The following is a 13,539-nucleotide window of genomic DNA, read 5'->3' as shown; positions in this document are numbered from 1 at the left end:
AATCACTTCAGATTGTGATTGATAACTTATATTCTAGGATAATTAGACTGACTGAAATCAAATCACTGTCTAAACACCTTACAAAATTCTATCACAGAGTCAGAAGAATTCAGACTATTTCATCATTACATATAAACAAAGCTGCAGAAAAATGCGCAAAGACATTTTCTCATTGTATGAACAATGTGAGGTCTTACTGGTCATAGGTTAACTGGTGTATTTTATATTTTGAAATTGCCACAACATTCCTATGGGAAACAACATAGCCCTTATTTTTGTGGTTAAAAGAGAAAAAAGATACAAAGTATAAGAAGTGGCAAACCAAATTCTGACCCAAAAAAGGCCTTAAAACTAATTCTAGAAACTAATGATTAGATTAAAAAGTTGAAACAAAAGTTGAGGGCACTGATATAACTGGCCACTCAGTTTATTGGAACGTACAGGAGACATCAATAGTAAAAAGAGGATAACTGCAAGCTAACTCCCAAACTGCACTTAAGAATCAAAACATTAATTAGATTAGCCATCTGCAGAAATGATACAAAGAAATGTTCTGCATCATTTTGAGGAATACCCAAAGTCTAATCCAGGTGATCTACACAGTGAATAGGACATAGTTCTTGATCAAATCAATGGTATAGTCTGATAAATGACTGATTAAATGAGAAGCCTGATATGGTTAAGAAGGCAGCCTCCATTTATTGGCTACAGAACACTCCTCCACACCAGAAGCTTTACACACACTGTGTCATTTAATCCTAACAAGAGTCATATGGAGGATTGTTTATGAGAAAATTAAAGCTTGGAGATGTTAACTTGCCTAGTTAATAGTAGGAGGCAGAGCTGTGATTCAGACCCAGACCAGGACTCTATAACTAGTTGTATTTTCCAAATGGATCATCTGTAAAACTCTTATCCTGCGTTTATGTATTCCTTCATTTTAAAAAATGATACACTTTAAAAAATGTTCGGATACCATTTCACACCAGTCAGAATGGCTGCGATCCAAAAGTCTACAAATAATAAATGCTGGAGAGGGTGTGGAGAAAAGGGAACCCTCTTACACTGTTGGTGGGAATGCAAACTAGTACAGCCACTATGGAGAACAGTGTGGAGATTCCTTAAAAAACTGGAAATAGAACTGCCTTATGATCCAGCAATCCCACTGCTGGGCATACACACTGAGGAAACCAGAAGGGAAAGAGACACGTGTACCCCAATGTTCATCGCAGCACTGTTTATAATAGCCAGGACATGGAAACAACCTAGATGTCCATCAGCAGATGAATGGATAAGAAAGCTGTGGTACATATACACAATGGAGTATTACTCAGCCATTAAAAAGAATACATTTGAATCAGTTCTAATGAGGTGGATGAAACTGGAGCCTATTATACAGAGTGAAGTAAGCCAGAAGGACAAACACCAATACAGTATACTAACGCATATATATGGAATTTAGAAAGATGGTAACGATAACCCTGTATACGAGACAGCAAAAGAGACACTGATGTATAGAACAGGCTTATGGACTCTGTGGGAGAGGGAGAGGGTGGGAAGATTTGGGAGAATGGCATTGAAACATGTGAAATGTCATGTATGAAACGAGATGCCAGTCCAGGTTCAATGCACGATGCTGGATGCTTGGGGCTGGTGCACTGGGACGACCCAGAGGGATGGTATGGGGAGGGAGGAGGGAGGAGGGTTCAGGATGGGGAACACATGTATAATTTTTTTTAAATTAAAATTGAATAAAATTAAAAAAAAAAAAAAAAAAAGTTCCATGGGCAAATCAGTTAGGGAATTCTGAGTGTTCACTGTACTCCAGGACTTCTCTGGGCCTTTACTATAAACACCAGAGGAAATACCTAATGGATTGACTGGCCTCTCTAGGCTATCTATTTACCTTTCCTCTAACTGTACAAAGTAAATAGTTAATGGAAATATTTCAGGATGTGGAGTACGTTAAGGCTGTATCTTGTCACCCTGTTTATTTAACTTTTATGCAGAGTACATCATGTGAAATACTGGACTGGATGAAGCATAAGCTGGAATCAAGATTGCTGGGAGAAATATCAATAACCTCAGAGAGGCAGATAACACCACCCTTATGGCAGAAAGCAAAGAACTAAAGAGCCTCTTAATGAAAGTGAAAGAGTGAAAAAGTTGATTTAAAACTCAACATTCAGAAAGCTAAGATGATGGCATCTGGTCCCATCACTTCATGACAAATAGATGGGGAAACAGTGGAAACAGTGACAGACTTATTTTTTGGGGCTCCAAAATCATTGCAGATGATGACTGCAGCCATGAAATTAAAAGACACTTGCTTCTTGGAAGAAAAGTTATGACCAATCTAGACAGCTTATTAAAAAGCAGAGACATTACTTTGTCAACAAAGGTCCATCTAGTCAAAGTTATGATTTTTCCAGTAGTCGTGTATGGATGTGAGAGTTGGACTATACAGAAAGCTGAGTGCCGAAGAATTGATGCTTTTGAACTGTGGTGTTGGAGAAGACACTTAAGAGTCCCTTGGACAGCAAGGAGATATAACCAGTCTACCCTAAAGGAAATCAGTCCTGAATATTCTTTGAAAGGACTGATGCTGAAGCTAAAACTCCAATACTTTGGCCACCTGATTCAAAAAGACCCTGATGCTGGGAAAGACTGAAGGCAGGAGAAGGGGACAACAGAGGATGAGATGGTTGGATGGCATCACGGACTCAATGGACATGAGTTTGAGTAAACTCCCAGAGTTGGTGATGGACAGGGAGGCCTGGCGTGCTGCAGTCCATGGGGTCACAAAGAGTCAGACATGAATGAGCAACTGAACTGACCTGAATAGGATGTGGACTAGATATGGTAGGAGTATGTAATTAGGGTGCTCAAAAATGCCTGGATTTGACACTCAGCATTTAAAAATGAATGTTTATATGAAAATACAAAGTTAAACACAGGGTTTTTTTTTTTAATTATAGAAATGCATTAGATAATATTCATAGAATATGCTCTAAAAATAGGACTAAATACTGTTTGGCCCCTCTTGGTACCAGCAACTCATAGACGATCTTAGTTATAAACAAGCTACAATCTTTGACATAATTAAAACTGAGTAAACCATAATAGGTGTGTTCCTTGAATAGTTAGCCAAGTATTTGTCCAGGTCTATTATAGCTACTGGGCAAATGGGTTGGCATGAATAGTTATGTCCTTAATGTGTACATCATTAAGAGGTCGATATGTCTTCTCGTTTACGGGTAACTTCTCCAGTTCATCTAGAGTCTCCAGACCATCTATCACCCTGAAAGAGAAACAATATAATGTTTGAAAATTTCCTACAATTGAAACATAATATCCAAACACCTACAACAATTACAGTCTAAGAGAAAAAGACCAAGTCATACAGTTTTTTGAGTTCCCTTGTTGAGTATACAGTAAGATATTGCTTTGATTTTCTGCCATAAGTAGGGCCCAAAATTCAGAAACAAAAATTCATGTTTATGCCTTTAGACAAAAGTAGCAATGGGCGGGAATATTCCCATCAAAGTACCTAAATGATGTATTCTGCCTCATTCACATGGATTAGCTACAAATGGGGCCAATACAACCAGTCAGAAGGTTTTCTTTGCTATAGCAAAAGCCTGGAGAAAGTATGTAAGGATGACAGTTATTATGAGTATTGCCCTGCACTGAAGGTTCTGAAGTAGGTAGCTCCTTTGTACTTTAGTGTTTAAACGTGGTGTTTTTATTTTTTGCTTTTAAACAACAAAAAGAAATATTGAAGAGAAGATCGACAGCTAAGCCCACTTCATGTTTCTATCAGAAAAAAAAAAAAAAAAAAACAGCTGTTTTTCTAATATGTTCCAGAAACTTAGTCTACTAAGACAAAGTGGCTTTTTAGATTATACTTCCTGGTGCAATTTGAATCAATTCCTAAGACTTAGAGTAGGTACTTTAAAAATAACAGATTCCCATTTTATTTTACATTTCCACTAAAATGTTATTATAGCCAAAGCCTTTTGATTTTACGCCCAAAGGTAGGCAGTTAAGGTCTTTAAATTGTAAGTTTTAAAGGCTTTCCCACCTTCTGGGTCAGTAAGAGAAAAAAGAGGGTGCAGGAAAAAGATTCCAGGCCAAAAAGGGCATGTAGAGTTGAGGTAAGTTAAGTATTTGGGAATGGGTACCTTTGAGAACCAGCAAAAGCTATGAACCATTTTCTCAGAAAAATGTGTGTGCATATACAGAAAAGAGTTCCAAGGAGTTACTAGACTAAAGGTTAAGAATACTTGTTCTAAATGCTACAGCGTTTTTTAACCAATTCAGTAAGATAAGTCCTACTAATTACTAATCAATAATTCTGAATGGTGGGTTAGGGAGAATATAAAAGAAAGGGAGTATAAAGATTATCCATAATACACACAAAAACTACTAAAGGCTATAATATTCCTTTTCATCAAGTATTAATCTATAAATTAGACATGCATATGGAATGAAAAAGAAAAGTTGTAGACTCTTGTATTTTTAATTAAACTAGCTTGGCATCCAAACTGTTAAATAAAACAAACTATAGAACTCTGCCTTGGTTTATTGAACACAGTAAATAATTTGTTGACAAACTGACTTCCTGTTGATTTATAAAAGCAATTCCCAGGGATACTGTATCTAATGGATTTTCTTGCAGAGACTGCTAAAAGTCTCCTCAGGATTCCATTCCCCTTTCTTCTTATTTATAGAGGCCTGATTTTATTGAGATGGCAATGTATCTAGCTGAAAAACATTTCCTACCCTCTCTTGTAAGTAAGGTCTGGGTCTTCCAGGAAAGTTCTTTAAAAAGGGACTGATTCAGCTGGCAAGCACTTTTTGCCTTTCCTCCTTCTTTCTGCTTGGAACACAAATATTCTGACTGGAGCTTTGCTGTCCAAATTATAACCATGAGGTGAATTTCAGAATGAAAGCTAATGATGGCTGAGAAAAAAGAAAGGCACCTGGGACATCAATGACATACTAGAACCACCATCCCAGTTCATCTTGTTTAAGCAACTGTTTTTCAGATGTGTTGATACAAAATGCTATTCTGAATGAAAACAATACATACTGTTAACTTGCATAAGATCCTGAAAAAAAAAAAAGAGCTGGTGCCTCTTTACAAAATAACTGAGGGTGAGAGAGGTTGTAAATAACTCAAGGTCACATGGCTATTAAGTGGTGGGTGTAAATTTCAAGTACATTTAGCTCTCATACTGCTCTTTGAATACTAGTTACGCCATGATCACAGCCACTCATGCATCCTTTGCAGTGAAATTCCAAACCAGAATACTCACTTGCCAAATACTGTGTATTTCATGTCCAGATGTGGCTGCTTCCCATAGGTGATGAAAAACTGAGATCCATTGGTATTTGGGCCATTATTAGCCATAGATACAACACCTCTAACACTGTGCTGAAGAGGACAGACCAAAGTATTAATTGTTTTTATGTAAACATTCCAAATATAGGACTGAAACAAGACATACACTCTTTACCTTCCCAATATTTAAGAGATCAAGAAAACATGTAATCAGTTTCCATCAGGGCTAGTCCAAATGTTCAGTTTCTGTATGATCTGTATCTCTGGAAACTTGTATGTAAATTGTTTATATACCAAATCATACTCTTCAATTTCATCTTTGGAGAAGTAGAGCCACGAACACTTTCGGCAACACCAATGTATAATAGAAATAATCCTTACATTTATATTAAGGAACAGTGTGCTGGCATGAAACCATCAGGCAGACAACAAAACCAAAATCCCCATAATCTCTTCACATATACACTGGACTCTGGCTAGTTTCTTTATCTGTAAAACAAGGGAGGTTGGACTAGTTCAGGGGTTTTTTCATAATTCAAATTCTCACAAGGGTTCGCAGATAATAAATTGATAATTGGGCAGAATGTAAACATTAGGGAATGGTGGAATCTGGCAAAAGGAATAGTGTATCTCTTGCCTCATGGCATTTATAATGTTTTTAAACCAATGGCCGTAAAGAATGAATCTGTGGGTCTTCCACCTATGGGCAGTCAGTTCATAAACCCAGGACTGGATGATCTAAGGAAGGCCTTGTCTAATATTCATTACACTGTTATACAAGGGAATGTGTACAGGAGTTAAAAGGACTTTATCAATAAGATTAAAGACAGAACTGTCTTACAGGGAGATGCCCAAATATAAAATATACTAAAAGTAACTCCAATGATTACTCTGTCTGATGCTATTCATCAGCAGACACTAATGAGACAAACCACAGAGATGCAACTACATAGATATTAATGCTTTACTGTCTCCCTAAAAGGTGACTACCAATCAAATGTATTTGATGCATCATAAGAATATATGTACTACTTACAGTATAATAAAATAAGCAACCATTAACCTGTTTTCAAGCTTTAAGAATTAAAATTTACCAAATTGTTGCATATGCCTATACGCTCCTCTCAGCTATTACTTCAGCCTCTCAAAGTGGTAACTAGTATTCTAATATCTTTATAAATGCCTGAACAATATATTGTTTCCTTTTGCTGGTTTCTGAGTTCTATAAAATTGTTCATACTATTTTTAGTCTTCTAGAAAATGATTTCTGCAGTTAACATAATGTTTCTAAGATTCATACATGTATTATACATATTTCTTTCACTGTATACTATTTTACTACTGAATATACTACAATTTGTCCACTCAAAGATTGATGGACATTGTTTTTCGAATTTTGTTATTACAAGTAGTACTCTAGGAACACTCTTGTACGTTTCCTAGTGCACATGTACATGAATTTCTCTAGGGTAAATGTGTGGGAACGGAAGTTCAGGGCTAGAGTATGTGACTATTAACACATCCTTAATTCTGGTATGTTAGAAAATAGTTCTTAACCTTGTTTGTGTGTTTGCGTAGGAATCACCAGGGAACCTTAAAATATAGTCACGGTCCTAATCAGTTCTCCTGTTTTTCTCAAGATTTAGGGAGGTAAGGCCCTACTCTTTTTTTTTTAATTTAAAACTTCTACAGGTCAGTCTGTTACCAGCGAAGTTTGAAAATCACTGGTATAGGATGACAGATCAGTACCATGGAAACAGTTATTAATTAATGCCTAAAAAACTGTTTCATTTCTGATTCAGGAAAAGGGTGACTTTTTAAACAATTTATCACCTCCTAATCCCAACTTGGTAACAATATTTATTTATGATAGAAAAGCAAAAAGATAAATTATTCCTAGTCACCATCCAGAGATAACACTGAAGTGAATATTCTTAGAAGTTTTGCTGAGTACATTTTACTGTAACTTCAAAACAATATACTAAATTACATATTCAGATTGAAAGACCACACAATAAATTATTAACTGATGTCATCTCTGGGAAATGGAACTTTTTTTTAAATGAATATGTACTAGTTTTTTAACTTTTAGAAAAAAGAAAATTCTTTAGAAAGTTTGAAAAAATACAAAGGAAATATAAGTATCTAATTTTTCTATGCTGCAGATTTATTTATGTGCACTTCTCTGAGACCTAACTGAGATCTACCATACACATTAAGTGAAATTAAAACAAATATTCAAATATCTAAGAGAAGATGATAAAAAGCCGGCAACTGATAATAGGCAATATTGCAACCAGAAGGTCTGACAGTCTCTCCTCCCCACTCTCAAAAAAGACCAATGATTCATGTCATTCAACATGAATTTTATAGTGAGACATGAAGCCCCACAGGTATATTACTGATTAAACATTTCAGATTGGACCGAAAGATGAGCTCACTTAATGTCAAGATTCATGTGATGGTGAGATTCCACTATATATTAGGCTAGAATTGACATTTATATTTCCTCTCGACATCACTTATCAAGAGTGAAAAACTACAAAAAAAAGTATATTTACTAATTATTTTAACCTGTATTATTACAACATATGTATCTGTTTCCAAGTGTAAACACAGCATGAAAAAATAGATTCTGAAGTATTTTGGATATACCTTAAGATATTCACTATATTCGTCTTCAAATTTCTTGCCCCAGATACTGTTACCTCCCCTTCCAGTACCTATATTACAAGACAAACAAATGAAGTATCTAATTAAACGGAGAAGGCAATGGCACCCCACTCCAGTACTCCTGCCTGCAAAATCCCATGGACGGAGGAGCCTGGTAGGCTGCAGTCCATGGGGTTGCTAAGAGTCGGACACAACTGAGCGACTTCACTTTCACTTTTCACTTTCATACACTGGAGAAGGAAATGGCAATCCACTCGTGTTCTTGCCTAGAGAATCCCAGGGACGGGGGAGCCTGGTGGGCTGCCGTCTATGGGGTCACACAGAGTCGGAGACGACTGAAGTGACTTAGCAACAGCAACCCTTTAAGTACAAATAAAATCTGATATATCCTTTCTTTCTTCCCCAAAATGAACTTTAAAGAACATAAAAATAAAGTATATCTACAAAACCCCCCAACCCTCCTTATCAGTATTGTTCATATTTTAGGGCTTGATGCCAGTAGCTTCTGCTTAAAAATTTCTTGCTAAGGTAAGTTATAAAAACCCCACATATTTTTATTTTTCTATTCTTTATCTAGTCTCTTCTTTACACTATATATTCAATTCCTTATGTATTACTGGAATCACTTACCTGTTGGATCTCCCGTTTGAACCATGAAACCCTTGATATTTCTATGAAATATACAGCCGTTGTAGTAATTACTGGCACAAAGAGCCAAGAAATTCTGGAGAGTAAAAATAATAATTGAGAAATGTAGCAGAAACATATTTTAGATAACAAATGAATTGTATTTACTGAAAATACCGCAACAACCTATTTAAACAATGTCTTTGAGGCATTACTTTGGATAAAGTCACTGACTAAAACTCTCCAATAGCTTCCTTCTGTTCCTGAAAGAAAATACAAAACCCTCAGCAGAGCCTAGCAAGCCCTGCATGACCTAGCCTACTTCTGCGTCTCATGATAATCACTCCTTCCCTGCTACTTACTGTGTTAACCCCATCAGCCTTCTGAAAGTTTATTCAAAAAACACAGGCTTTCACACCTTGAGGCCCTGTACCTATTTCTATACCTGGAACGTTCTTTTTTATAAGTCCTTCCACGGAGATGCCTTAATTACCTTTCACACTCAGTTCTTAAAGTGCAGTACCACTTTCTTGGCTAGCCTTGCTCTCATCTTCTTTTAAATAAATCCCTTCCCATTATTCTCCATCTCAACACTTTATTTCCTTCAAGGCATTATTTCCCTCTAGAATTACTTTTTTTTCTAGAATGAATTTTCCCCCTGCCTATCAGGTAAATATTAGCTCCACATGAGCAAGGAATGTCTCTTGTTCATCACTGAAGTTCCAGATGCTGGCAAGATAGCTTCTCATAAGCAAAATTGCTGAATGAATGAATATATATAGCTGACTCTCTTTTTTTCCCTTCTTGTATTTTTTTGGCCATGCCACGCTGCTTATGGGATATTCGTTCCCCAACCAGAGACTGAACCTACGTCACAGGAGGGAAAGCACCAAGTCCTAACCACTGGACCGCCAAGGAACTCCCTTTTTCCTTCTATCCTTGTTATTTAAACAAGTGAAATAATATATGGAACAGTTCCCCTATATTTCTTGAGAAAAATGAGCCAAAAGAAAAAGATACCAGCCACAGTATGGTAAGAGAAAAATTATCTACCCTTTCTTTAATTCACTTTAACATCAGAAAAAAAAGTGTAGGACTTCCCTGGTGGTCCAGTGGTTAAGAATCTGCCTGTCAATGTTGGGGACACAGGTTCAATCCTTGGTCTGGGAATATTCTATATGCCTAGGGGCAACTAAGCCTGTGTGCCACAACTACTGAGCCTATCTGCCAAGGGCCCATGCTCTACAACAAGAGAAACCACCACAAAGAGAAGCTGCTGCTGCTGCTGCTGCTAAGTCACTTCAGTCGTGTCCGACTCTGTGTGACCCCATAGACGGCAGCCCACCAGGCTCCCCCGTCCCTGGGATTATCCAGGCAAGAACACTGGAGTGGGTTGCCATTTCCTTCTCCAATGCATGAAAGTGAAAAGTGAAAGTGAAGTCACTCAGTCGTGTCCGACTCTTAGCGACCTCATGGACTGCAGCCTACCAGGCTCCTCCATCCATGGGATTTTCCAGGCAAGAGTACTGGAGTGGGGTGCCATTGCCTTCTCCGCAAAGAGAAGCTGGTGCACTGCAAATAGAGAATAGCTCCTGCAACCAGAGAAGCCCTACATGCAGCATCGAAGACCCAGCATAGCTAAAAATTAAGTAATTTATTTAAAAGAAAACAAAGTATAAATTAGATCAGAAATTATGATTGATGGTTTTTCTTGACAATGGTTTCATAGAAAAGTTTTCTATTTTTCTGGGGGGAATGCCATTTAAGTTAGGTGACTCGATTTCAAAATGGTTACCCTACTGAGTTAACTCATCTTTTATGCATACATTATGGTACTCACTTCACATGTTTTGGGTGTCCTTTCACAGAAGACTTCTATTTTAATATCACCTACATCTGTATGCAATGTCACCGACTAAAAAGGAGAGAGAATGTGAGAAAACTGAGATTTCTTCAGGTGATTTTGTGCATTGTATCATTTCCCTAACTAGATAATAAAGATGACTATCTGAATAAAAACAGAAACACCATTTCAGAGATGATCTATCCATACAATAGCTCTTGAGAGATAAGTTGCATTTCTTCAAAATTATTTCAGCAGTAGGAAAAAAAAAAAATTCCAGAGGAGAAAGGTAAATGTTTAGGTAAAATGGTATCTATGCTAAAAATTTGGGAGCAACTACTATGATGGCTTCCCTGGTGGCTCAGAGGATAAAGCATCTGCCTGCAATGCAGGAGACCTGGGTTCAATCCCTGGGTTGGGAAGATCCCCTGGAGAAGGAAATGGCAACCCACTCCAGTATTCTTGCTCGGAGAATCCCATGGACAGGGGAGCCTGGCAGGCTACAGTCCACGGGGTCGCAAAGAGTTGGACATGACTGAGCGACTTCACACTCAAACACACTATGATGGAAATAATTATCTTATTCGAATTTTTCATCAATAAAAACGATTTTTATGTTAGCATGACTGACTTAAATAAGCAATTCACTAAGTCATTAATATTTATTGAAAAATAGTAGGAAAAAGACTTTTACAAACAGTTTTGTTTTTTTTTTAACCATTTCCCTTATATAATTGTGAGAGTTGAAAAACAATTTCTTTCTCCACTAACGACATCAGACATAAAAAGCATCTGTGTTTTCAGATCCTAAATGTGCAGAGGTAACCAGAGTACTCTCTTACTTGCCTTTTTGCTTCATCTGCTCATTGGTAGTCAAAATACTCCTTTTGTTACCCCATTCCAGAGAGGCTAGAAAGCTTCTTAGACTTCTTTTTTAATTTGTCTTTTTACAATAGTATCTAGCAGTCAGAGTATGACTAAGTTGAAGAAAGAAGGCAGGAATGTGTGTGTTGTGTGTGTGTGTTGGTGGGGCACACTGCTTTCTTTCGAGATATCTCCGACTCCAGTGTCCACCTTAGACCAAGAGCAAAAGGATCCAATGAAAATGATCACACCTGACTATGCTCTTCTGCAAGAAGCCCTTTCCATCTCTATCTGTCTGGTATCTTTTTCCATATAAAGGTAAATTCTGTGTTGTTTAAGTGAAAGACATAATTTAATTTTGCCTTTGCTGGTTTTGTTTAGAGTCATTTTACACTTTATAGTTCTTCAGCTTATTATTTCTGTTTTGTCACTGAAATTTCCGTGCAGTTTTAATTCCCTTGATTTTCTGAAAAAAAACTTTTTTATGAAAGACATTCATAAGAATTCCATAAAATTTACCATTTTCTTTCTTGATGGTTTCAGGAAGCACTGTTACTTTCTCAGAGTTTATTGAGAGAAGTTCAAGAACGAGCCTCTATTTACAAAATAAAAAAGAATTAAATTCATTTCCCTCTCTTGACTCACACAAGCTCAGTTTTATGGCATATTTAAAAGAAAAAGTGTCAACGAGTACCCATTCTACCCAAGTAATAAAAATTCGGTTATGGAAGCCATCAGGCGAAACTAATCGACTCCAGACCCTCAAACTCCTCTTTCCCTGCTCACTTCTCAAGGGCCGAGTACATTCCCGCCTTTGGGTCCAGGCACTGGGTGTTCCCCTCGCCTGGAACATGTACACTCAGACATCTGTACAGCTAGTTTCCTCACCTCCAAATCTCTGCTCAAAAGTCTGGTTAAACCTGCCTTAACGATTTCCTTTTCTCACAGCACTTACCACTAGTATACTACATGCTTTACTAGTCGTCACCCTCCCCGCACAGAAAAAATACTAACTGTAAGCAGTCCAAGAACTAAAACACACAGCACTCTGCAAGCACTTGAGTTAAGCTAATGAAACAGTAAGTGACGTTACCCCATACTTACTTAACCACTTCGATTAGCACAGTTGTTGTTAAAACAGCAAAGATGCAATCGTAGGTGCCCCCACGGGTCTGTAGATTCGAAATGCCACCGGAAGTCGAGCAAGAGACCCATTAGAGAGAATGCCCCTAGCCTGTTCGCGTCCTCCCTTCCCCTCTCCCTATCTGTAACCCAAACGAGAAGAACTAGGGAGAGAATGTAGGATTTATTCCCCACCAGGAACACATCTGACCTTGAAAGGGGGCTCTTTCAATAATTACACTAGGACAAGAAGCGTTAATTCTGGGCAACTTCTAGGATTGTCTTGGGCTCAGACGTAAAATGGAAAGTACCTCTTCCGCCCGGCTCCTGCGTTCCGCCTACTTTCACAACACCAGGAAGTTCCGCGCAGGACCGGAAGTAGCTCTTGCGGAGTCCCGGGACTGGTGAGTCTTGGGAGAATTAGATTCCGGCGTGGGTAGCTGAGCCTTCGGTGGCGGGCTGTGGCAGCCCCCTGATAGCCACAGGGCAGAGATAGGCGTAGAAAACCGGGTTGCCTCGAGATAGGATAGGGTTCTAGAGGGGCCGGGGCCCTGACTCTCAGGTTTACGGCCTTGCAACCTGCTCTCTTCATTGTCCTGGAAAACGTCAGAAGGGGAGGAGCGCAGTTTGCAGGCTGTGAAGTGGCCCTGCTAATGATACTTAAATAGCGCTGACTCTAGGCCAGGCACTTTCCCGCAGCTTTACGGTTAAATCTTGCAACAACACTGTGAGCTGGAAACTATTATTTCTATCCTTCAGATGTGGAAACCGCAAACAGCTGTGGCTCTGGGAATCAGGCTGGTTTTAGAGTCTGTGGTCTTCAGCAGGCTGGGCCGCTTCCCATTCTTGTTAATTGTGGCTTCAAGCTACGCAGCTTCGTTGTGAATGGGGAGTGTTTTGTTACCTTTAAGTCCTACAAATTTAACAGTAAATAAATCAACACCGGCGTGGTAGACCACTAGAGCTTCACTTTAGCCCTTGCCAGATTTAGAAGAGTCTTTGTAAAGTGGAGTAATTAGTATCAGGACCTGGAATCTGGAAATGGGAAGAGGTATGTGCTGTG

General features: G+C 38.3%; 2 protein-coding genes across 20 annotated transcripts in view; one reads left to right on the top strand and one right to left on the bottom strand.

The window, feature by feature from the left end:
- Nucleotides 1–2,947: 2,947 nt before the first annotated feature.
- Nucleotides 2,948–12,924, bottom strand: PPIL3 (peptidylprolyl isomerase like 3). 15 transcript variants are annotated; one of them, XR_015144164.1, is made up of 8 exons: nt 12,788–12,924; nt 11,874–11,949; nt 10,488–10,562; nt 8,651–8,744; nt 8,003–8,070; nt 5,729–5,836; nt 5,322–5,440; nt 2,948–3,301 (listed from the first exon to the last, which is right to left on the bottom strand). XR_015144164.1 is itself a non-coding variant. In XM_086346453.1 (7 exons), exons 2-7 carry the CDS (start codon nt 11,874–11,876, stop codon nt 3,175–3,177), a joined length of 486 nt encoding a protein of 161 aa, XP_086202579.1. In that variant the 5' UTR covers nt 11,877–11,949; nt 12,788–12,924; the 3' UTR covers nt 2,948–3,174. The 15 variants fall into 15 exon arrangements, 12 of the variants coding, with proteins under 12 accessions (XP_086202579.1, XP_086202567.1, XP_086202557.1 ...); XR_015144163.1 differs by having other exon boundaries at nt 12,688–12,819; XR_015144162.1 differs by lacking the exon at nt 12,788–12,924 and adding an exon at nt 12,459–12,599.
- Nucleotides 12,746–13,539, top strand: part of NIF3L1 (NGG1 interacting factor 3 like 1) — an 18,716-nt gene continuing 17,922 nt past the window's right edge. For 3 of the 5 annotated variants that reach the window (XM_086346400.1, XM_086346393.1, XM_086346353.1), the window contains exon 1: nt 12,746–12,880. Coding sequence is in view for 1 of the 5 variants with exons in the window: in XM_086346371.1 (XP_086202497.1) it covers nt 13,518–13,527 (10 nt within the window). In the remaining 4 variants the exon portion in view is untranslated. Of the gene's footprint in view, nt 12,881–13,069; nt 13,528–13,539 lie in introns of those variants that run through there. The other 2 variants (XM_086346364.1, XM_086346371.1) reach the window with 2 other exon arrangements.

Source organism: Bos grunniens, chromosome 2 (genome assembly GCF_055505025.1).
Source record: "Bos grunniens cultivar Pamir isolate PY7600 chromosome 2, Bosgru_T2T1.0, whole genome shotgun sequence".
Lineage (NCBI taxonomy): Eukaryota > Metazoa > Chordata > Mammalia > Artiodactyla > Bovidae > Bos > Bos grunniens.
The sequence above is the reverse complement of the archived record's forward strand: the minus strand, read 5'-3'. Positions and strand labels throughout refer to the sequence as shown.